Source organism: Sceloporus occidentalis, unplaced genomic scaffold (assembly GCF_023333645.1).
Source record: "Sceloporus occidentalis isolate IW3139 unplaced genomic scaffold, rSceOcc1.0.p SCAF_12, whole genome shotgun sequence".
Lineage (NCBI taxonomy): Eukaryota > Metazoa > Chordata > Lepidosauria > Squamata > Phrynosomatidae > Sceloporus > Sceloporus occidentalis.
In genome coordinates, this window is record NW_028316992.1 from 15082243 (window position 1) to 15106849 (window position 24607).

Below are 24607 nucleotides of genomic sequence, written 5' to 3' on the forward strand. Positions count from 1 at the left end.
TCTTCATGAATAACTGTCTTCACAGTAAATCAAAATGTTGAGTCTTCTGCCTTCACACTCTATCCTTGCTCTGGCTGTCGCCCCTTGAGCATGCTGTGAATGAACCAAAACATCTTCCATTTGTTGCAGTTACCCCCTTGTGGTCAAATCAGGACATTATGGTTACCTGGTTTGGCTCTAGACAGGATCTTAAATTATGTTCTTCCAAGTCATTTTTCCGTTCAGAAAAATTTGTTTCTATTAAAAAAACAAAAAAAAACAAACAAACAAACAAACAAAAAAAAACCCAAAAAACAAAAAGAACATCTCACTTTAATTTTTGCTGTAAACAGTAGACCCCACTTCTTAGTTTTCATGTATGAACTGAGAAGTATGTTCTACAAATGTGGCAGGCATATGAATAAATGTCTCTTTCACACCTTTCCCATTTGGACCTTGAGATTGCCAACATCTTTGCAGGACTTTCCTTCACCTGAAGGCACCAGGCAAGACATGTTTGAAGTCACAATACAAAGGTCCACCTAAAAACACAGATAAAAAAATCTTTCTAGGTCAGCACCTGATTTCTCATTGTGATCAACCACATGTTTTTGGAAAGCCTGCAAACCATCCTTCTGTTTACAGCTGGCACACAGTGGCATGCTGCCTTTGAAAGACAGAGGCTCCATTTAGCTGTGAAAGAGCCATTGATAGGGCCTGTTCTTGATGCATACATATCCTTACCTCCCAAGATCCTTCTTCGTAACATGCCCTTCTGCATCAGATCATTTTTTTTTAATGTAAGTGGGCTAACAAACAATCATTACTAAGAAAGGCAGTTTCCATAAGCATTTGCCATCACGTGATAACTGATAAGAATTACCACAAACAACTGCTGTAAATGATATTTCTTCTTATTGCTATGCTTGCCTTCTTTGGTTGGCTGTTGCCAACCGTCAGACTACTTAAATCTTTCCCAAATTATCATTAGGATTGCTAAATGGCCAAGCATTTTTGGCTTAACCAGTTAAAACCTCTGACAAGTTGCCAGTCAAATGAGTCACAAAAACAAGGACTGTTAGAGCTCAGCTGACAAAGTTCTTTGATTCCACCCTGACTCAATTGAACCTGCTAGGTTTTTCTTCTCAGAGTTTCTGCCCAAGCCACCAGTGATTTTGGAAGGTAATCTTATCAGTTGTAACATTAGTCAGGCTAAATCCTTCTGTCTATAGCTTGGGCTAAAGAATCTTCATGGATTGCATACACATATCCTCTAATTCTGTGTTCTAGCGCTGTGGGCTATAAGATCAGATTGAATTCATTTTCCCGGATGTCTCTGCAGACTAAAAACCTAGACATATCTGAGTTAACAAAGCCTCTGACAGTGCAGCTCTTTTTAATAAAATATTTATATGTCTGTCAAAACCCCAACAGCAGTTTGACCTCCTCATGCCTTTGCGCAGTTGGACATTTTTAGCAGCATCAACACTGGAAGGATAGTGAAGGAGGGCTGGAGAAAGACTTTTAGTATTGGGTTTCAGCAGCATGTTTGTAGTAAACAAAGCAATAAACAAAACTTGGGAAACAGTAGGATTTGACACTTGCTGATCCTACTGTATCCCTGTGTATCTGCCTACAACAGACAAGGTACAGAATAGCTGCATACAGAATCCTTTGCTTAATAATAAATAAATAAAAAATATAAATAATAAACTTTATTCTTATACCCTACCTTTTTGCTGCAGAAATCAAGGTGGTTTACATGACTAGAACATATTGGAATAATATGTACTTTCAATAAATAAATTGACCCCCCCCCCCCCTTTAAAACAGGATTAAATCCAAATTGCTATTTGTATTACGATTACAGAGCTGTGGGTTTGTAAATTTTTCTACTGGTCAGGAGAAAGGTGATGTCTAAAGATTTTTTTTATTAGATTTATCAGTCAGTGGCTTCTCCTCACCTGTCTGCATTTCCTTCTTTGTTCTCTAGAGAATTATTAGGTTTTTCTTTATTTGATTTATTATGTTGTGGTTTAAATAGCATTCAGATTCCTGTAGAGATACTTATCATTTGAAGAATGAAGTAGAATGAAATTCACATGGGGAAAAACTAGCCTTAACCTTGCTTTTTGTAATGCTCCTTATTTCCAGTTGCTGATGTTTGAAAACTGGTTATGTTGGTTTGGTGAGAGAGAGAGAGATTACTGAGAAGTTTCTGAGTGTTGTAAACTCTGACACGTCCTGTTAAACTTTAATTTTAAAGAGGTAGAGTAATCTTAAGAGGATGAGCATTGTTTTCTTTCTCCCACCAGATCAGCCAGCATTACTAACCTGTCCTTGGATAGATCGGGGTCTCCCATGGTGCCTTCGTATGAGACATCTGTCAGCCCACAATCTAATCGCACCTATGCAAAGGAAGCCAATGAGGATGAGCGCAAGATTCTCCTGGTACACACTGAGCCTTTGTTGCATCTTTCATACTTCTTTTCTGTAATGTTTTGTTTTGCCCTCTTATTTTGATATTTCTATTTTACAGCTTAGAAACATTACTTTTAGGGGCTACAACTCCCAGACTTTGAAAGTTTGGTTTTGAACTACTTTTACAAGGGGCGATTTACTATTGTACTGCTTACATACATGTATTTCTTGTGTCATTTTGTTTTGTTATGACATTGAAGATAAGGTAGTGTAGAAGTTTTTGGCAGAAAGGCACTGTTTCAGTATCTACATTGCATGTGACTAATTTGAAACATTATCTCCCAGTAATTTCCATCTTAAATCAGGAAACACTATGCTGAAAAAACATTGTAGTTTGAGATGATGGCTGGTAGTATTCCATCCAGAAAGTTCAGATATTGCTGATGACTGTACATAAGTGAACTTGTCTTTCTATCCTGGTGTTAAATTTAGGTTTAATTATGTAGCTCATTAAGTGATAGTTTCCCCCCCCCCCCCCCAAAAAAAAGAATGGTTTTATGGCTTTGAGAATTACATTGCTAACTATCAAATAATTTTCAGTGGTATGGCCTAAATCCAGTGTGGTGTTTGCTTGTTTGTTTATTTCATTAGTGTGCTGCCTTACTCTCAGGAGGGACCCAAGGTGGCTCACACCTAAAGTCTTCAGAGCAGTCCAAAAATTGCTTCTGAAAGATTCCCAACCCTCCAGAGCATTTTTTTTTTGGGCTGGGGAAGAGGTGCTTGGTGGATCTACGGCACATCAGGAAGGGAAGATGACTCTCTCTCCCACTTCTGGATTCCCCTATCTATGATGTACTGTTTTTAATAATGTATTTTATTTTATATTTGATTCTGTATTGTTTTACTCTGTTATTATTTATGTATTATTTTATTCTGTTTTTCTGGTCATTGACTGAAATATTCCATTGCTCTCTCTTGTCAGTGGATATCCATTTTTGTATCCTGCCCTGGGAAAGGGGCGATATGTAATAGTGGGCACATTTTTTGTAACTATTTAACCCCTTAATTTCCTACAACACTTCTCTTAACATCTGTTATTCAACCTGTTCACGTCCTGATTGATAGAATTCTGGGGTTCCAAACCTTTCCCAATGTGTGATTTCCAGGGCACTTTCACAAAATGTCCCCTGTGAAATGCTTGCCTGGTCACCAAGTACAAGTTGGTTATGTCACAGAAGGAAAATTGGTGATGTTCAAAGAACATCCTCCTAAAAGAACACATAGGCAAAACTGACCCCTGCTCCGAACACCACCACACAGGCAAAAATAATTCTACCTGAACACACATGTCTAGAACACTTCTGTTAGCCACTTCTCCAACCCCATCTTTCAGGTGGTTGTAAGGCCCTTCAAAATAAAGTAATAATAATAATAATAAAATTATGTTTCTCCGCCTCTCCCGGTGGATCGAAGTGGGGTTACAGACTAAATAGTTCTAGGTAGCTGACTGGGTGTACTGGAAAGCAGCGCACAAGTCTTCAAAGAATCAATTTTCCCTTCCCTGGGGTATACTGTGGAAGAGGCAGTGGAGAAAGCAAGATGACTGGAGGATAGAAGCTGGCATTTATTGAAATCGATAATTCTTAAATTTCAAAAAGAAATATTGAAATGCGGGAGGAGCAGAGTGTTCTTGATAGACACCTGGGGAGGTGTCTGGGAGCACTGTGATATGTGTATGCACTACAGTTCTGCAGACTCCAGAATTAGAGATTGCTTTCTCCAGTGCTAAGTGTTAAGAACACAAAATTTAGAGAATACCCTTTTCTGCGGAATGAAAGCTATTTGGCAGTGGAAGGACGTTCAACATGTATTTTTCATTTCTCATAATGCGGTAGCAGTTAAAATGAAAAACATTACCAGAAGAAACAATTTTCAAAATAAACTGTGAGTGTACTTTGTAAAAGTCTAGTAGTTTCATTCTATCTAGAGGTTGGGGAGGGCACTGTAACTCCCTTGCGACAGAGGTAATCGTATCTTCGTGAGACAACAGAGAACACTTAAGCCTGGTGCTTAAGCTCTGTGCTATCTCAAAATGTCATCACTTTGCCTTGTAGGACTCAGTCCAGCTAAAGGACTTATGGAAGAAAATCTGCCATCACAACAGTGGGATGGAATTCCAAGATCATCGGTATTGGCTACGTACGCATCCAAACTGCATTGTGGGAAAGGATCTGGTCAATTGGCTCATGAGGAATGGCCACATCACCACCAGGTAGCAGAGGTCTTTGGGCTCAGGCTCTTTTTACAGATCAAATTACCTCTCTGAACTAGATAATATTTAGGAAAGAGATTGTTTTCTAGTAATATTTTTTTAAACACTCCCTCATGTTTTTTATAGCTTAGCAATACTGTGGAAAAATAATAATAAAACACTTATACGCATACTTCGATTTATTTTTGATCTAGAATGAAAAAGAATTTGTTGAGAGTTTGGAGAGTACTGGACTACAGCAATTTTTAGGCAAATAAATACTGTATCCTCTTGGCATCTGCTAGGGGTTTGGTTCCAGGACCCCCAATGGATACCAAAATGCATGGATGCTCATGTCCCATTAAATACACACTGTCTCAGCTTCAGCCAATCTTGCCCAGAAAACCTCATGACAGGTTCACCTTAGGGTCACCATAAGTCAGAAATGACTTGAAGGCACAAAACAACAAAGTGAGGGAACTCATTTGTGTAACTTGCTGTACAGTGTGCCCTTGGTATCTGCTGGTGTTTGGTTCCAGGATACCAAAATCTGGGAATGCTCAACTCTCATTAAATACAATGGCCAAGTAAAATGGTGTCCCTTATATACAATGGTAAAATCAAGGTTTGTTTTTTGGAATATATATGTATGTATATGTATATGTATATGTATATGTATATATATATATGGCAGGCTGACTGTACTTTGTGTAACTAACTTGGGATTCAAAACTCTCTTACTTCCAGAGCTCAAGCTATTGCCATAGGACAAGCGTTGGTAGATGGCCGTTGGCTGGATTGTGTCAGTCACCACGATCAGATCTTTAGAGATGAATATGCACTCTACAGGCCACTGCAGGTACTGGCTTCTTCTGTGGTTCTTTACCACAAGCTTTTGAGACTTGCTGTTTGTAGTCTAGTAGCATTGGATTGTGTTCTAGAAGTCTAAAAACCAAATGACCTTGGTAGATTTCCCAAGACCCAGTTGTTCAAGGTGTGTGTGTGCTTGTTTGAAAAGGTGTGCAAACGCAATTCCAATTTCTGATAAATCACTAATGGAAACTAATTTACTTAAGGTCAAGAAATGTAGCAAGAAAGCTGTGAAACCTTCAGTGAAAAGAAAGGTAGGCATCTCCCAGGTAAATTGAGGACGAAAGGTGGTTGCGTGGGGGAGGGATCTACAAAGAAGTTTTTAGAGTAGAAGTTAATTTTCAGAAATGGGATTTTAAGCAACAGGTATCAAGTATATATAACTACAGAGTTTCATACTATATTTAGGCAATAGACAGTTTGAGTAAGGTCATTTGGCCACATAAAATTTTCTCCCCCAACTTAATTAGCAGCTTTGTGTCAGTTGTAAAGAAATCATATGCCACTCAGAACATAATTACCCGATTTAATAAAATTCAAACACACAGACTGATTTTTCTGCTTGTTAATGGGTCAGTCATTTTGACAATAATGGCCTCTTCACTATGAGGATGAGGTGGAAAGGTGAATATATAAAGTAGCTTTCTGTATACAAAAGCAACAGTTATGTTCTTGTCTGATTCAGACCATTTGCTTACAGAAAGCTTGCTTTATATTTATTCCTGGATAAATGTTTTGACATTAGTCTGACTCCTTGTTCATTACCTTAAATAAATAAATAAATATGAAGGGGAGGGAGAAAGTAGAATGAGCAATTACTTTGTACTTTCTTCCTCCAAGGGCCCAGGAATGGTGGCAGTAGAATGTAATAAATGGCCTTAAAAATAATGGTCTATAATAGGATCCCTCAAGGATATTAAAAAAAAAAAACGAAATGGCTGTTATGTGATTGTTTTGTTTTTTATGGAATCTGGTGCATTTATTTATTGGTCTTTAAAGCTGCATATGGCCTTGATAAAGGTTTTGACTTAGATGGCTAGCAGCAAGCACTGTTTAGAAACTATGGCCCGTTACAAACGGGCACAAAGTACGTCCCCAGGACGTATTAGGGTTAGGAAGTGGCATCACTTCCTGACGCCCCTAACCCTAATATGGACTGGGTCTGTACAAAATGGTGGCGCCCATTCCACACGGGGGCTGCCATCTTTATGTAGCGGACGCAAGTCGCGCAGCACATATGATGCCACGAGTGCGCCATTGGCGCCTCGCGGCATCATAGCTGCGACGCATAGAGAAGCTCCATTTTGGCGCTTCTTTTTAGCTGTGCTGGGAAGCCTCGCGGTTTGGCTGCTGGGGCTTCTCAGCGCAGCTAATGACGGCGCAGGCAGAGCGCTGCTTTTCGGTGCTCTGTAACGCGCCTGAGGTTCTCAGAGTTGAGTGAACAGTATGGTTTAGCTGCCACTAAATTCTGGACGGCAGTCATGGGCATGTGTCTTAAGATCTGCAAAAGAGGGCTTTCTCTCAGTCCTACCAACGTCGCAGGAGTGGCTGGTGAGGATTTGAGAGAGAGCCTTCTCTGTGGCTGCTCCTAAAATTAGTGCTTGCTTTCCTCCTCCCTCCCTATCCTTCCTTTTATATTATGTCTTTTAGATTCTAAGCCTGTGGGCAGTGGCTGACTTATTTTTATTGATATGTATATAAGTCTCCTAGGGAGCCTGTGGGGGCTGAGGTGTGGGATAAAAATGCTATAAACAAAGGTTTTTAGTTCTTCTGTGAGTGCAGGTGTATGGATAAACATGGAGGTTTGAGGGGCTGCTGAGTCAGATTTGAAGTGGGCACAAGGATGAGGTTTTAGTAACATGTACTTTTTCAGCCTTGCCTGTGTATCAGAAAGAGCATAAGGCCCCAATCCTGTTTGTGCTCCCCCTTTAAAAAAGTGGAACTCATTTCTGAAAATATACAAGCTATAAATCACGTAAACCAAAACAAAGTCAGTTTGTAAACTTGCTCAATTTTGCATTTAAAAAATGAGGTGACAGAATTCTGGCTCTATTTGTTATAGAAGTTAATTTTCATCTAGTGTAGGACACATGAAAAAATTCCTTGGTGCAGTCTTTCTCTAGCCCTACTTAAGTCTATGCTGGAGAATGTATGCTGTAGAGATGTTTGTAGGCGTGGATGTCAGAATACCGTAAATAAATACCGTAAATAAAAATAAAATAAAATGAGAGATAATAAAATTCCCATTCTGTTGGCTGATTTTCTTTTCATAGTGAATAACTGTTTAGTGGAAGTTCCTCGACAGCCCTATTGCTATTTCCAAACCTTGCTTCAAATGTGGAACAAAGCTGTTAAGGAAGTGATAATTGGTATTATAGATAGAACTGGTTCATGTGATTTTTGTTTGGTCAGATAGAGTATCGCTCAGGTAGTAAATGCATATCTTTCTTTTTTAGGCAGAGTATTAACTGCAGGGACAAAGGCTGTATTTCAGCATAACAAACTAGCTGTTGCCCTAGCATTCCAGCAACTGTTAGCTGAAGTATGTTATTTAAGTCTTTATTTCACTTTCAAACTGTCTACTAATCAATATTCTCCAGGTTTTGTATATTTACAAAAGTTATTAAAAAATAGGCAAATGAAGCATGAGATAAAAACAAGATGAAAACAGCCCTAGATAATAAAACATTTTGGCATATAAGATCAAACTAAAAGAAGCAGGAAGAAAGCATGTTAAGGATGCAGAAGCATTAGCACAGTTTTTAAAATGCTGGAAAGACCACAGTGTTGGTACAAAGTGAGCCTCTCCAGGGTGGGCATTCCACAAAAAGGGTATTACACTGAACAGCTGCTTTTTCTTGTAGCCATCTACTTTGTGTTAGAAGCTTGTGCTATTGTGAATTTTCCTGGAATATTATGAACCATGTTCGGTTGAAAAGGATGTGAATAATCATTTGGGCGCTGTATTGATGGTGGGAATTCTGAATTCTGCATTCTTACCTGAAGAGGGAATATATATCATGCTATGAAAGTATGAAGTAGAACTGTAGTGGATCTGACTGACAATCCTGATATCTAGTCTAGAGCCACATCTCAGTACATAGTTTACCAGGTTATTTGGCCGTTAGAACATGAAATGGAGATAGCCCATTTGCTCTAGTTTTCTGGTCATTTAAATAACCTTTGTCATTTACAATGTACTGAGATGGGAGGAAAGCATTTCTAATGCTGAAGCAGAAAAGCAAAGATGAATTTCTGCGTATCAAAAACAAATTGTTTTGCTTTTGCTGTCTATAATGATTACTTTGTTGTGATCACCCTGCTTATTCTTCCTTGATTCATAGAGTTTTAATGGTTGTGTGTATGTGTGAGGCATATATTTTTGTGCGACTGGTTTTGACTTTGTTTCTTTTTTAATGTGTACATTCTAATCTCATTTATAGCAAAGTTTTGTATTACTTTTTAAAATAATGCATTTAAAACATCTTAAGTTTTTGCTTTCTCTTTCATGTTTATGTTTGTAGACATTCAGATTCCCCCTCCCTTCCCCCCAAATATAAATCTGCTTCTAATTCCCTGGCTCCATCCTGAATAATTCACCCTCTGTGCAATAATTTATTTGTCTAACACCCATGTTCTATTATTTTGGTGATGATTTATTTTCCTAACACATAATGGAGATAGCAACCATATAAAAGAGAAGGTAACTCTTCTTTTATTTTGACCCACTTAGCATAAAAATAGACACACTTTGGAAATGCTATTTACCTATTCTTGTTGGGGAATTCTGGAAATCCAAAAAAAGTAACCTTTCTACCTCTGACCATAGAGGTTTTCATCTTGTGCCAAGTATGAAAATAGTGTTTTACTTATAAAATCAGCCACATTCCAGTGAGGAAGCTGTATTTTCTCTAAGGATGCTAACGTGCTAAGAGATAATAATGGAGGAAAATGTCTTACTTTCTTTCCCATATGATTTCAGAGTACAGAATTTTCTGAAACGCCTTCTCCAGACAGTGATTCTGTCAATTCTGTGGAAGGCCACTCTGAACCATCATGGTTTAAAGACATCAAGTTTGATGACAGTGACACAGAACAAATTGCAGAAGAAGGAGATGACAACTTGAATAGTAAGTTTCCGAATCTTTCTCCCGAGGATGTCTTAATAGCATGTAAAAGTTTTGCTTTGCTCTGCTTGTAGAAATGCAAGTTTTTTTTTCCTAATCCTTTTAAGCAGATGCAGTATTTTCTGTGTGATTTGCTAGATGGATTTTTTTTTCCTGGCAATAAAATGTTTGTGCAGTAGTTGTTGGCATGACTTTTAAAAGCCTTTCCACTTTTAAAAATAAAAGAAGGAAAGCAAATGGCTTCAAATTACCATCATAATCTTTTAAAAAGCCACAAGATACAAGCAGATGAAAATACTGTCTCTTCTCTTCTCTTCAGCATTGCACATGGGGCTTTGTTTAATTAAGATAATTTCTCTCCTCCTTGAAACCCTCATGAATACCTGTTATTTGAACCCGCCCTTTCCTCCCTGTGTCTTTTCCCCTCTCACTCAAATCTAAAAGATTCTGCCAGCCCTAGCAAGCGTACCTCAGTCAGCAGCTTCCAGTCTGCCATGGACAGCGACTCAGCTGCTTCCATCAGCCTGAACGTGGAGCTGGACAACGTGAACTTCCATATCAAGAAGCACTCCAAGTACCCTCATGTGCCCCCTCACCCTGCCGACCAGAAAGGTATGAGGTTATCACACTTGGAGTTGCACATGATAGAAAGCAGGGCTTGGATAGCAGTTTGTCTGAACTGTCGCTCCTGTTGTCAGTCCCCTGCTCTCATGTCTTCTTGCCTCAATTGAGATTGTTGTAAGTAAATTATCAGTAAATTATGTCATCAGTAAATTATAACCAGCAAAATATGTTTACAAATTCTGACTCAGCTGCTGCCTTTTGTCTGTGTATATTTGGGTGTTTTGAAGAACATCTGCTCTAAGCTTCAATCGAAACTGGACACAGATATAAGACAAAGAGGGTCCCATTTAAGAGTTCCATGAGATGCAGGAGCCATAGTGCTGCTATATATAAAATATTGACATGGAGCATTCCAGATCATTGTCATTTCCTTCGGTGCCACAGCCAGTTCTCTGTCTTCACAGGGAAAGTGATTTTGTGGGTCTCCACCTGATGAAGTAGCCTCCTTCAACCTGGTGCTCTTCTGATATGTTGGACTACAACTTTTTTTGCCCCCTGCCAGTACAACCAGTGCAGGTTGGTGTGGTGGGAGTTGAGGCTTCAGGACACCATGTTAGGTAGGGTGGCCCTAAAGGAATAAAGGAATTACTCTCTTGCAGTTAATACCACTAGTGAGTTTCATAACATAACAGTTCTATATGTAGCGGTACCTGTTTTGAACCACATCCATCCTTTTTTCTTTAAAAGTGTAAAAGCATATAGAATATTAATTTTTAAAATACATAAATCCCTGCTTTTTCCTCTTTCTCCCCCCCACCAAAGAACCAAACCTCATGGTGATATTGCAGAAAAGTATGACCTTTTCCTCTTCCTTGTTTCTTTTGCCATTACTTCCTGACTAAAGCCACAATGGAATTTAGGGGATTTTGTGTTTCTAAACGGAAGTATATGAAAGAAGGTAAATTTGCCTGTGCCTGCTGTTGCTCATAGATGCAGTCAGAGAGAGAGAAACTAACAGATGCAGCTTTTAAGTTTGACACACTGTAGTTCAGTATATGGCTGAACTGTCAAGGCATAGTAACATGCAACAGCTCTGCTTACTAAAATCCTAAATTAGTTGCTATGTGTTGAGACTAATATGAAATAACCATAGTACTAGAAGTTCTTCTTTTGCTTGTGAATTAACAGACTGTTATATTTCTTCTAATACTGCATGCCAGTTATGTGTACAGTATACCTCTGAAAAGTTCTCTTGGTGGTCATAAAGTGGCAGGGGGCGGGGAAGTAAACATTTAGTGTTGCATACATTTCCTGAGAAATGTTGGCAGGTTGGTTCACCACTGATTGACTTTGGTCACATGTATATAGCAGTTAAAGTATTTATGGAAACCACAGATTCATAGTTATCTCTGTCTGGCATTTTCTCTGAGTCCACTGATTCATACATATTTCCTCATGTATAGGTCACAATGTGGGAAGGGTGCTGCTTCTCTCATTCAAGTTGTACATGGCAGCCAAAAGCAGCTTTGACTCATCTTTGCTTTGCCATGTGACAGTGCTAAGTTAACCTGTGATGTCCCCTCCTTCCAGCTGCTTACTGTGGGGCTTCTCTTTTAGATATCTTTCAGCTGAGTAATGTAATAAAGTTTATTCGGTCATTGACCAGCAAATACAATAGCAATCACAAAAACCAATATTAAGCTCTAATTGTAAAAACTTTTAGATTGCACTACAGCTATGAATAGCAAAAGAGATAAAAGAGATAAAAGGATAAAATTCAGCTGAGTACCATTACCTACTTCCACACAAATTAGGAATGTGTGTTAGTAGTTCATTGGAAGCCTACTCAAAGTTTCGCACTTATTACGATCACATTTCCTTCCATAATAAGAGCTACCAATGTTTTTGGGAAATGTAGAAGACAAACAGAGCACTCCTTCTCTGTCCCATTGGTGGAGGTAGTAAACTGTGAGAAGACATGGCAGAAGAATTTCTATGCTGTGGCATCTGAGTTGTGAAATGCCCTCCTCTTAGAGGTTAGCTAGTGTGGGTTCCATTCCAGCACCAAGTCAAAACCTGGCTTTTTATTAAAGCCTTCAAGGTTTAATTGCTTTTATCCAATTTGTTATGGTTTGCATTATTTTTTAATATGCTTTTAGTCTTTTACAATCATTCTCACAACTTTGAATTGTTCTAAACAAATTTTATTGTACTCTCCCCTGAGATCCTCAGGTATAGGGCAGGATATAAATATTTTAATAAACAGAATTTTTTTAAGTTGTAGTGAGGCTGCATGTATATTATGTTGAGGTTGCCAGTTTAAACAGGCTAGCTGTGTGTGAAAGCACCCAAGCCAGATTGCTGCAAAAGGTAGCAGTTGTTTTAGTGATTTTGTGAAAGCAGACAGTGGACTGCTGATGTAGTCCTGACAAGAAGTAAATACAGATTTTGATATGTGGGAGTGGGGGGACATGCATAAGCAAATGTACGAGATAGACATAAGAGCCAGTATGTTATAGTGCAGTGATGGTAAACCTTTTACAGACCAAGTGCCCAAACTGCAGCCCAGACCCCACTTATTTATTGCAAAGTGCCATGTCCCTCTGACTTTCTAGTAAGAAACTCTGGCAAACTCTGTGCGAGGACAACAGCATGTGTGCCCACAGAGAGGGCTCTGAGTGCCACCTCTGGGACGCGTGCCATAGGTTCATCACTGTTATAGTGGCTTGAGTGTTGGACTATGAGTCCAGGATTCAAATCCCTTCTCAACCATGGAAGCCCACTAGGTGACGTTGGGCAAGTCACACTCACAGCCTCAGTGGAAGGCATTGGCAAACCTCTCTCGCTAAAGAAATCTTGGTAAGAAAACTGTGTGATAGTTTTGCCTTAGGGTCTCCATAAGCCAGAAATGACATGAAGATATACAGCATGAGATAGGTAGTGAAAATGCAAAAAGAGTCTAGGGGGGAAGTGAAATGTTTCTAGCTGAACAGCAGGCTTGAATAGAGGTGCGTGTCAGTGTTGTTTTTTTGGCACCCATTTATCTAATGGATTTTCAAAATCACTTTTCAGGATAAATTATCTTTTCAAAGTGATTTACATTAGTTATACAACAATTACTGTTACCCTGAAAGAACAATACTAACATAAAACCAGACAAACAGCTGGATGAAAATAACAGCAAATAAATTAAGATCAGTCCAGGTCTTTAGAAATGGTCAGTGAGAGTACCATAAAGCAGGCTGAGCATCCTGTTGCTTTCCAGGTATTTTGCGCTACATGTTCTATCAGCCCCAACCAACATGGATCATGGCCAGGGACACTGTAGTCTGATGCATCTAGATTGTCACCAAGCTTTCTTCCCCTGCTATACAGTGGAGGGTGGATCAGAACTGAGATCCCCAATATAAGAATAAGAACTCAGTTTTTTAAGACAGTGCCCAACAATTGTGGAAGAGTTATGTCAGTATTTTGAGGTTGTAGCTGGATACTGTTTTGGGAAAGTGAGCCTTTCATTGTTTTATTTTACCATATTGCAGCTCTTACTTTAATATACCACATCATTCCTTGCCTTATGGCTGCCATATAGGAGACCTTCTGAAAGTTTTTCAGGTTAAAAATGGCTTCATACAGTGGGTGGGGGTGGGGTGGGGGGTGGGCAAGGTAAGAACTGCTAGGCAGTAACCACTAGGTTTGCCAAGTCTCTGTGTCAGACCTTTGCTACCCATAGGAATATTGTTCACAGGTTTCTCCTTTCCATATATTTAGTATATCTGTAGAGTTGTGGGAATTGAGTTCAAATTGTGCACAGGCAGCTTTTAACCCTGGAGGAAACAGTGACATCTCTGCAACCTTTTAAAATGTTCCTAAACACATGTTGGGAGAATGCACTGCTTCCAATCCACTTGTGCATTCACAGAAAAGGATTGATTCCTCAGGAGAAAGGACTTAGCAGAGCCAGTCATATTAATGTGAGGAATGATATTCAGTAACCTGATGAATACCTACACATGGAACTCGTGCAGTGTTCCTTCTGCCATCTTTTTCATGGTGTCAGGGGGCCATTATACAAACATACTGAGAGTCTTCTTGGGACATCTAGTCTGTTCTAAAGCTGCTAATATGAGGCACCAAAGTGGTCTAGAAATTGGAGAGTGAGTAGCGAATGAGCGAATAGTGTCTTTTGCAGCAAGATGATGGGGCTGTGCCTTTATCTTGCAAGGGATTGGCAAATCATTCTGTCAGATAATACTGTTGGAGAAACAGGAGGCTATGGAATCCAGCCCTCCTACCTCATTCTCCTTTGCTACTCTACCTCTGTGACACAGATGTTCAAAGCAAAAAAAGAAGGAGCAAATATCATTCCACTGTGTGCAGAACAAAATAGTTGCCAAAGGCTTAAGTGAAAGAGCTGAGCTACAGGCTTCTGTAGTAGCCGTGTGTGTTACTTGGAGGTCTTTAAGCAAAGGCTGGATGGCCATCTCTGCTGGGCATACTTTGGTTGAGAGTTCCTGCATGGCAGGGGGTTGAACTGGATGGCCCTTGTGGTCTCTTCCAACTCTGTGATTCTATGATTCTACTTTACCAAGTTCTGCATTGTATTTGTAGGCATGGCTGGTGTGCAGATGATACACAAAAGCAACACCAGAGCTGGTTTATGGATCTTATGGTTTATGGTGAAAGAGGAAGTGAGTCATGTTGCTGGTGTTAACATGAAGGGAGGGAGGTGTGTCTGGAGGCTGTGGACCAATATGCCTCTTCCCTACACCTTTGTATATTGCAATAGAAGCATGAGATGATGAGGCATTAACTCCCTTGGACCACCACATTTAGCATCTTTTTTTCTAACAACAACACAGGGGGAAATCCCTCAGAAACCTGAGGAGGCAGACCAAAGCAGGAAGCAAAATCCTGCAGGAACTGCTCTTAGCCTTTTCTTCCTCTCACCCACCCATAGTCTGTTTTGCTTAATATCCTGCCAGAAAAAGACTTCTGGTGAATTCAGAAACTTGCTCCTATTTTGGGACATATTAGCTGGCCATAAAAACAGTATTGTCCAACTTTTATTTTCTCTTAATGGGCCAATGAGGATCCCTGTACCTTTTGTCCAGTGAAGTAGTTTTGGGAATGAAAACCTTGTGGCTAAAATCTTTGGAAATCTGTTGATTTTCATGTGGCTGCAACCATTTTGAAACTGGACATTTTCTGAAGCAGGTTATGACCACAGTATTAAAACGGATGCTGCTAGCTGTTTTGCTTTAAAATAAACATTTAAAAATTAGTGAATGAGTGCAGAAACCCCCAATTGCAGGTGTATTTAAAGAGTTAACATGCCTTTATTTTATTTGCCTAACTTGATAAATTTTTATTAATGGTAAAAGCATTTCACAGAAATGAAGATTGCCTTGCAGTGGCTAAAATTTTGATTTTTATTAATTTTGATAGATACATTTGTGGCTATATATATCCAACACTCTGCAAAACTTGAGAGCCGGTGTGTTGTAGTGGTTTGAGCGCTGAGCCATGACTTTGGAGACCACAGTTTGAATCCCTGCTCAGCCATGCAAATCCACTGGGAGACTTTAGGCAAGTTGTATTTTCTCAGTCTCAGAGGAAAGCAAAGCCCCCTCCTCCCCCCCAGTGATAGGTTCAACTTTGTTGTTGTTGTTGTGCTTTCAGATCATCTCTGACTTACGACAACCCTATCTTGGTGTTTTCTCAGCAAGATTTGTTCAAAAGGGGTTTGCCTTTGCCTTCCTCTGAGGCTGAGAGCATGTGATTTGCCGAAGGTCATGCAGTGGGTTTCTATGACCTGGTCTCCAGAGTCAAAGTCCTGTGCTCAAACCACAATACCATGTTGGTTCACTTTAGGGTTACCATAAGTCAGAAGTGACTTCAGGGCACATAACAACAACAATAAAAACTACTACTACTGAGAAACTGAATGAGAGGTGGTACTAATTTCCAAAGTACGGCCCATGTGAGCTTTCTGGCAGCTTGGTCAGTATTTGTGGAGTGACTTGCTTCAAAATGGAACCAACAGAAATTCTGAATTTGGAAGAGAGACTACTTCAGGGTCCATTTAAGAAGGGCTGTATCCAGAGTGTAGCGGCTGATTGTGCTTAAATGCCTTCTTGAGCTGACATTTCCCTGGTGGGGTATAACAAGTAGCAGGGTTGGTTTGAGAAACTTAAGTATTTATTCAGCCAGTTTAATTATCAAAACAAAGACCTGTTTGTGAAAAAGAGATAGTGAAAAGTATGCTGTTCTGGGATTACTCTCTTGCCTGTAGAATTAACTAGCCTTTAGACTTTTGCATCAGAAAGTCAGTCAGTTGAACGTTTGCCCTGCTCCCCAGGCAGACATCCCTTGGTTATGAATTGTGAGTGCCCCAAACCAAAAGCCGTATTTTGAGATAATAACCAGGACCAATTAGCTGTACAGTATATTCCCAAGGCACTGCATCTTGCTGGATGTCAGTGGCTTATTAATGGGAGCATGGGGAGTAATGAGACTACCTTTAGCATGAGTGAATATGTACAGGAATCAAGTGTTGCAAATTATTTGTAAAAACAAGGCTATTCAGCTTGCTGGTCCTATCTGAATCTTTGCTTGGTTTGTTGAGCTCCGCATCAGGCGTGCTATTAGAGAAACTGAACACATGAGGCATGTGTAAATTGGCAAATATATTCTGTATGGTTTCTCTTTCATGCCCAGCTGGTTCCCTGGCTGTATAATACTGTATTTGGCAGCCATGCCAACACTGACAGATGAAAGAAGAATGAGAAGATCCTCTGGGCCTGAGCTGTTTGGAGTTGTTTCTACAACAGTGACTAAATATATGGCTTGAGTCATCTCTCTTTTCCCCCCTCTTCTTCTTGCTATGTGGGTGTGTAAACTATGTAATTATACTTGCATGCTAGCATAGCCTGTCATTTTTCTTTTGCCCCTCCCATCTCCATATTTTGTTCTTCTTTCAGAGTACTTGATTGCTGACAACGGAGGACAGCAAATGATCTCAATAAGCGACGCTTTCATCAAAGGTAAGTTAAATGTGGGAAGGAGCTCTCCCTCCATCCCAGAGTTAGATAATCTTGGGTGAATGTCTCATTCTTCCTCTCTACTCCCCTGTTTTTGCTAAAGGGTTTGAACATATTAAAGTAGAGTAAACATGGTCTTACTCAAAGCTTGGAACAGAACAAAAGAATGCACTCCCTTTCCCACAGACTTCTTTCTTGTCAACCGTTTTTCCACTTGAGCAAATTTAGTTTCTGAAGCTTGTTTGTGTAAACATGCAAAATGAGTGACCTGATGCTCTGAGTGATGACTCGTGCTTGGGGTATACTCCTCCCTCTTGCCTGACATAGCTAAGGTAATGCCTCTTTTTGAGTTGCATCAGATACTAGTGAAGCAAACACAGTGTAGACTTGTAAGAAACCTGTTCTTTCAACAGTTTAAAGTTGTTCTGTCTCATATCTTTGAAATATGGTACTTTTAAAATATCCCTTCTAAAAGAACCACCTGTACTGATGTTAGAAGTTTAACCACAGCAGGTGGCTTATGTGGATACCAAGCACAATACTATTCACTTGCATTAGGAAAAGTTCATTTTTGGACAACATCTTGGAATCTTCCAAGCACCATGGACACTAACTAAGCTGGCTGGGGTGTTCTGACAACTGTAGTCCAAAAATGTAATTTCCGAGCTCTGAAATTGTCCCTGGTCATTTTTGTAGGGCGATTCTAGGAACTGTAGTCTGAAAATTTACTTTCCCAAGTTCTGAAGGAGGAGCCCTGGTGGTGCAGTGGTTAAATGCCTGTTTTGCAGCCACACATTCAAAATCATAAGGTTGCGAGTTCAATCCCAGCTAAGGGGTCTCAAGCTTGACTCAGGCTTGCATCCTTCCAAGGAGGTTGCTAAAATGAGTACCCAGATTGTTGGGGGCAATTATCTTACAGTTACAGTAGGCTGGCCCAGTTCCATCAGGGGCTAGCCTGAAGAAGAAGAGCCCTCCCTCCGGTCCATCTGCCTTGGTCCAGGCCTCAGAGGAAAAGAAGAATGCTGGACCTGATCCTCTCCCCCCCTCACCATTCCCTTCTCCTTTTGTGTCGTGTCTTTAGATTGTAAGCCTGTGGGCAGGGAACTGTCTGTTATCCCCTCTATTGTAAATCGCTCGGATTCCCAGTGATTGGGCGGTATATAAATAAAACCTATTATTATTATTATTATTATTATTATTAACTGCTTAGACACTGTTGGTTCAGTATGAAGCGGTATATAAATGAAGTTGTTTGTTTTGTTTGTTTGTTTGAAGTTGCCACTTTAAGAAAATAAGTTTTCTCATCACATCAATTCCATTTGACGTGAATTTGGAATTGGAAGTTGCTGTTGTTGACCATTTGTGTAAACTTCTGTTCTGTATTTAAAGCCAGTTCTCTTCAATGAAGGGAATTTCCATCCCTGTATATTGGTCTCCTCTGCCTGCTAGAAGTTGGAGTGTTTTCAGAGCAAACATCCAAGGAATAGGAAAAGAGTCGGTGCTCAGTACATGTGATGCCATAGGAAGAGCCCACTTTTCCATTGGAAGGACACAATTTTTTCCAGCCCTAGGATCCTTCAGGGACCACACCAATTCTTCTACTTAAACCAAAACTGACCTTAAGGTCACTTCCAATTTGAAAGAAACGCTTCCAGTTTTCTGATGGTTTGCTGTTAATATAAGGGTTTGCTGTGTTGATATGAGGGGTGGGAAAGAGACACACTGTTTTATAAGAGAATTGGACACCCTGGAGGTAGGTGCAGCTCTCCCATTTTATGGAGGGGAGTTTTTGTTGGAAAATTTGGAAGTGGTGAGTCCCTAAAATAGCATTGAGAGATACACATCATAAAGATGGATGTTTCATTACTACCACCCCTGATCTGATTGAGGGAGTGGTTTGCTAGCTCTGATCCCAAGCTCCTGCTCAACTTTTTACAGGTTGGTAATCTATAAAGCAGTGCTGCTGCTGTGCTATTTCCATCCAGTAGTCCTCAAAGCGGAGTCAATGCAGTCAATGGTCCATGGATTGGTGCTGTTCCATGAACCACTTGCAGTCAATGGAAATAAATATGGTCCTGGTCCCTGACACACTCGAAAAAACATTGCCTGTCTCCCATATCAGATAGCTTGAGATACACTATTCTGAACTGACCTTACTGTGATGATGTGTTATGTATAGTGCAGTTAAAGTCCCATATCCCCTTTGACATCTTTGAAATATAAAAATCCATAAAACAAGCATGAGTTTTGGACCATAGTGGTCTGGATTCAAAATCTTGCTATGGAGTTCATCTTTGGCATTAAAGTCTGAGTAAATCAAAATGGTCATTCAGGGAGAAGTTATTGAAAATAAGAGTTGAGGCTGTTCATTTTGAGGAGTGGCATGTGGTAGATTCCTGTGATTTTTGTTTCCATGTGATACTCTTTTCTTTAAAAAAATGTATTTTCATGGCATCATTCTTACAGGAATACATCAGGGACCTATGTTTTAGTATAATGGAAATGACGAAGCGACCCTGCAGAATTCACTTCAGTTCTGCAGTGGTTTCCTTTTCTTTTTGGTGTCCTATATACTTTGTACACAAAGTACAGAGCCAGTATGGTTTATGGTTTGACTGTTGGATCAGGACATTGGAAGACCAGAGTTTGAAACTCCTGTTTGGCTATGGAAACATACTGGGTGACTTTGGGCAAGTCACACTCTTTCAACTTCAGAGGAAAGCAAGAGCGAATCTCCTCTGAACAAATTTCGCCCCAAAAAACCTGTGACAGATTCACTTTCAGGTTGCCAGAAATGACTTGAAAGTATGCAACAGCAAAACAAATCAGGATCATAAACTACAGTCTGATATCCTGATTTTAACAGTAAACACAGAAAAAGCCATAAACCCAGAGTCTGGACATCACTGAGAGCTGTGGCTGGTTCCAAACTGGAACTGAGTTACTTCCATCCTTGTGCATAAGGATGAAGGAAGAAGAAATTCTGGGATGCATGAAGGCTCATTTTGTAATGCATGAGTGGGCAGCTTGTGGCCTTCTAGATGCTGTTGTAATGCAGTTACTGTACTCCTTTGACATTACTTATGCTGACTAGGGCTGTTGGGAGTTGTAGGCCAAAAAACATCTGGACGGCCACATGTTCCCCACTCTTTCCTGAACCTGAATTAGGAAGACAATACACCCAAGGCTGCCCAATCAGATTCATGGCTGTATCAGCATTTAAATCTGTCTGGGTGGAGTCTAACATGTGGGTTCAGCCTACATTGTTTGTATTTATAAAGTATCTGTTGGTAGGGAGGAAAGCTCGTATGTGACAAATAAGTCATCATAGCTCATGAATCCAAGGTTTGTACCTTTATGAGGTCAGCCAGAAAATCTTGCACCATACTTTCTAAAAGCTAATTTTCTTTACTAGGCAAAGATGTTTTGTCTAGTCGGTGGTGGTGGTGAGATTGTATTGAATTTTCATGCTGGCTGGGGGATTTGAAGATTCGTAGTATGAGAAAGGAACATTTCCATGTCCTTGTTTTGATATAATCCTGGCACAAGGCTCTCAAGGGTCACTTTCCTCATGGCCATGTCACCCCTTGAATGAAGAATGTGTATGAAGCTGCTCTGAAAGAAACAAATGTAGAGATTATGATGTAATCATGTAGTTTCTTCCTCTGCCTCACCTCATTATTTTTAGAGTCGCTATTCAATCGGAGAGTTGAAGAAAAATCCAAAGAGCTATTTTTCACCCCATTGGGCTGGCACCACAGCAATCTGGACCTGCTGAGAGAGGAAAATGGAGAGAAACAAGCCATGGAGAGGCTGCTGTAAGTTGGATCTATCGTGAGGAAACAAAGAGCATCCTTAATTTGTGCAGTGATTCTTAAACTGTATTTCTCAAGTTGCATCTCCTGTAACAAAGTCTGGGAATCAGTCCACATCCTTCTCCTTTAAGTTTAGTGTGCTTTCTTTTTAAAGAACACCTCTGAAATAATGCATGTCTTGTGATGATAAAGCCAAATGGGATATTCTGCTGGAACTCGGGGAAGGCTAACTACAATCACTCAAAATCTGAGGTTAACTGGCGGCGAGAGAGATGAGGGTTTGGAGAAATGGTGATACATAGGAAAGAACATGCTGTCAAGTAATATTTTTGGGAGGGGACATGTGGCCATTTTCCTTCTCCCGTACTTCAACTGGGTCCTTAACATTTTCTCTGCAGCTCCGCTAATCATAGTCACATGATGGGACTGCTTCAGCAGCTGCTGTACACTGAATCGTTGTCCCTCTCCTGGAGGGATATCATTGTACCTGTGGTCTGCCAGGTGGTTCAGACTGTCCGACCTGATGTCAAGAACAGAGATGATGACATGGACATACGGCAGTTTGTCCATATCAAAAAGGTGAGTCCCCACGATCGGGAGAACTGGGAATAAGAGGGAGGAGAAAAAGTTCAAGGCATACGATGATGTCCTGTGAATGACCTCACCTGCTTTCTAAGGGGCTGACACCTTAATAGGTTGAAACCCAGCTCAGACCTATACAACATATGACCCATCAAACCAAACATTATGGGTGTGTCCATGCACACACATATGGATGGCAACTCACTAGGATCTTGATTAACCTGCTGTGGTTGCTGGCTAGGAAAACAGAAAGCTGCTGATTGGTTGGTGAGTAGAGTTAGGGTGATGGGCCACCATCATTCATACTTAAATTGAGTTTTAATCAAAATATTACTCTGGCATAATAATCAAATTATTACTCTGTAAGTAGCAGTTTTATATCTCTCTCTCTAACCTAGTGTTCAATGTGTAATTGTGGTAGCTACAGTTTAGTTTTTAAATTTTTAAAGTATTTTAAACACCTTTGTCTTTTTAATTGCATTTTATTCTTTTAACATGTAACTTATTTTAATATGATTATTTAATTCTATTTTATTGTACTATTTTTGTATGCTTTTAATTGTTCTGTTTTTTAAATGTTGTGAGCCGCCCTGAGTTCCAGTTGTGGGGAAAGGGCAGAATATAAATAAATATAATAAACAAATAAATAATAGTTTTTCACCTCTACCCCTGACTTGTTTTTAGCTTTTTTTTGTGTGTATTTTTGAGATATAGTCATGAACCTAAGTTATTACGTAGTTTCATTTTAAGACAGATGATAGCACAGCCCTACACTAAGGTTAATTACAAAAATCAGCGATGTCTGTGTATAGAGAGGTTCAGTGTACAGATTCATCTGAACAGAGGAAAGGTACTTTGTTTGGGATTATTCATCAAGATGATGCAGTAAAGATGGCAGATACTTTAGCATATCAATTTTTGAACAGGCTAAAATAAAAGGCTGTCAGCACCTGGGACATTGTGTTATTTCCCCTATCCCCAACCTTGTCATTATTCCCTTCTCTTATTGTGAAAATTATTAAGATTTCATCCAATGCTAGAAAGAGAACAATCTGTCTTTGAAAATAAATGTTTTGTAGAAGCTCAAAAAATGATGGTGCCAATAGCAGTACGGTAGATGGCAGGAGTGGGTGTTTGTTCCTGTGCTTAGTAATAACAGCAGGACAGTGCTTTGTTGTGAAAGAAATGTATTCTCAGTTTGAACAAAAAAGTTTCAGTATTGAGAGAATGTTGTATCCCCAAAAAATGGATTATGTCCTGAGAGAAGTAACATAAATTGTAAATTACAATATCTGCTGAATTCTGGTGCGCAAGGGGAAGTGAATGTCTGGAAAGGCTTTAACCAGTGTGAGTGGAAGAATAGATAATGTTTGTGACCCACAAAGTGGCTCTACATATCAGCCTAGCCCAAAAATTGCTGGAGGGTTGCATTTTATTGTTTGTTTCTGGATAGCATATTCTTGCTGTGTATGGGCTTTGTGTTGAAAGAGGTTTGCTTCATTCGTTGTACAATGAAATCCTTCCTATTTTGCCAGATTCCAGGTGGAAAAAAATTTGACTCTGTTGTGGTGAATGGCTTTGTATGTACCAAGAACATAGCACATAAAAAGGTATGTTGCGACTACTTTAGCTTTGTAACATGGTGGCACAGGTGACATAGATGATAAGTCTGATGTTCCATGTAGTTTCTAATGGGCCCATTTGGTAATATTTTTTGTTGTTCCATTTCTCAACTTCAGATGCACACATCCTGCTAAATATGTGGTTTGCATCGTGTGTGTGTGTATTTCTCTCTGGAGAAATGGAAACCACAACTCAAGAGAGTCCAAATGGGTTTCACGCAAGGCCAGTGCTTGCTAGAATACATGCTGTGGGAGCATATCATGTTTTAATTTGCTCTCTAGCTCAGTAGTTCTCAACCTTTAGCTTTCCAGATGTTTTGGACTTTAGCTCCCAGAAGACCCAGTCAGCATGGTTGGTCAAGGGTAAAGTTTTCTGGGCACTGAAGTTAAAACAGATGGATCACCAAACTAAGGCTTTAGCTAATGACTTCTTTGCACGGGGCCACTGCCCTAACTCCTTTCAGCCTCACCCCACCTTTTCTGGTGCTGGATTTTGCCTGACAGGCTCCCCTTCATTGGGAAATGAAAAGTCAACAAAGAATATGCAGAGCCTGGGGCAACCTCAACTTGATTCGACTCGACTCAAGGGCAGTTAACAACCACAAAGGGCCACACTTTGCCTACCCAAGTCTACCCCGACTCAGAGTGTTTCTTTGGGATTTCAGATAGGGATCCTGCTCAGTCCTACCTTTTGAGATGTTGGGTATTGAACATGAGACTTTTGGATGCAAGCCTGTGTTTTACTTTTGGGTTATAATTTTTCTTGTTAGTTCTTCAAAAGGAAAGGGTTTTTAAAAATGTGTCCTTTAATACAATATTGCCAAGTAATATATTTCACAAACTTGTCTTTTTTTAGATGAACTACTGTATTAAAAACCCCAAAATTCTTCTGTTGAAGTGTTCCATTGAATACCTGTATCGAGAAGAAACAAAGTTTACATGCATAGATCCTATTGTCCTGCAGGTTGGTCCTCTCTATTGTATAACATTACATAGAAGTCCTAATAAGCAGGCATAAACTCTCTTGTGTCTACTGAGTTTCTCAAGGTTGGTCTCAGCAGTAGGAATGAGGTTGCAAAACCAGCTTCATTCAAATCCTTAATATGAAGACTCTCCATATGGCTTTAAAAATGGTTGAAATTGGTTAGTTCAGAATACAGTAGTCCCCTCCCTTATGCGGCGTATCTGTTTCAGACCCCCCCTGCATAAGGGAAATTCCTTAATGGGGCTCGTGCCTGCGGCAGTGCGGGGTGCGCACACCATTACTTTTCCCGGTGCGCGGCCCTGCTTCTTCCGGTGCCGCTTCCAGCATATGCTGGAAGTGACGTACAGCGCG

General features: G+C 39.9%; 1 protein-coding gene across 3 annotated transcripts in view; it reads left to right on the top strand.

The window, feature by feature from the left end:
- The window catches only part of PIKFYVE (phosphoinositide kinase, FYVE-type zinc finger containing), a 111225-nt gene that overhangs the window by 32137 nt on the left and 54481 nt on the right, over positions 1-24607 (top strand). The window contains exons 8-18 of one of the 3 annotated variants that reach the window (XM_089478074.1): positions 2295-2430; positions 4515-4672; positions 5399-5510; positions 5728-5775; positions 9504-9651; positions 10093-10260; positions 17193-17255; positions 20941-21070; positions 21466-21646; positions 23185-23259; positions 24128-24235. In XM_089478074.1, the coding sequence (XP_089334200.1) occupies positions 2295-2430; positions 4515-4672; positions 5399-5510; positions 5728-5775; positions 9504-9651; positions 10093-10260; positions 17193-17255; positions 20941-21070; positions 21466-21646; positions 23185-23259; positions 24128-24235 (1327 nt within the window). The remainder of the gene's footprint in view (positions 1-2294; positions 2431-4514; positions 4673-5398; positions 5511-5727; positions 5776-9503; positions 9652-10092; positions 10261-17192; positions 17256-20940; positions 21071-21465; positions 21647-23184; positions 23260-24127; positions 24236-24607) is intronic. The other 2 variants (XM_089478072.1, XM_089478073.1) reach the window with 2 other exon arrangements.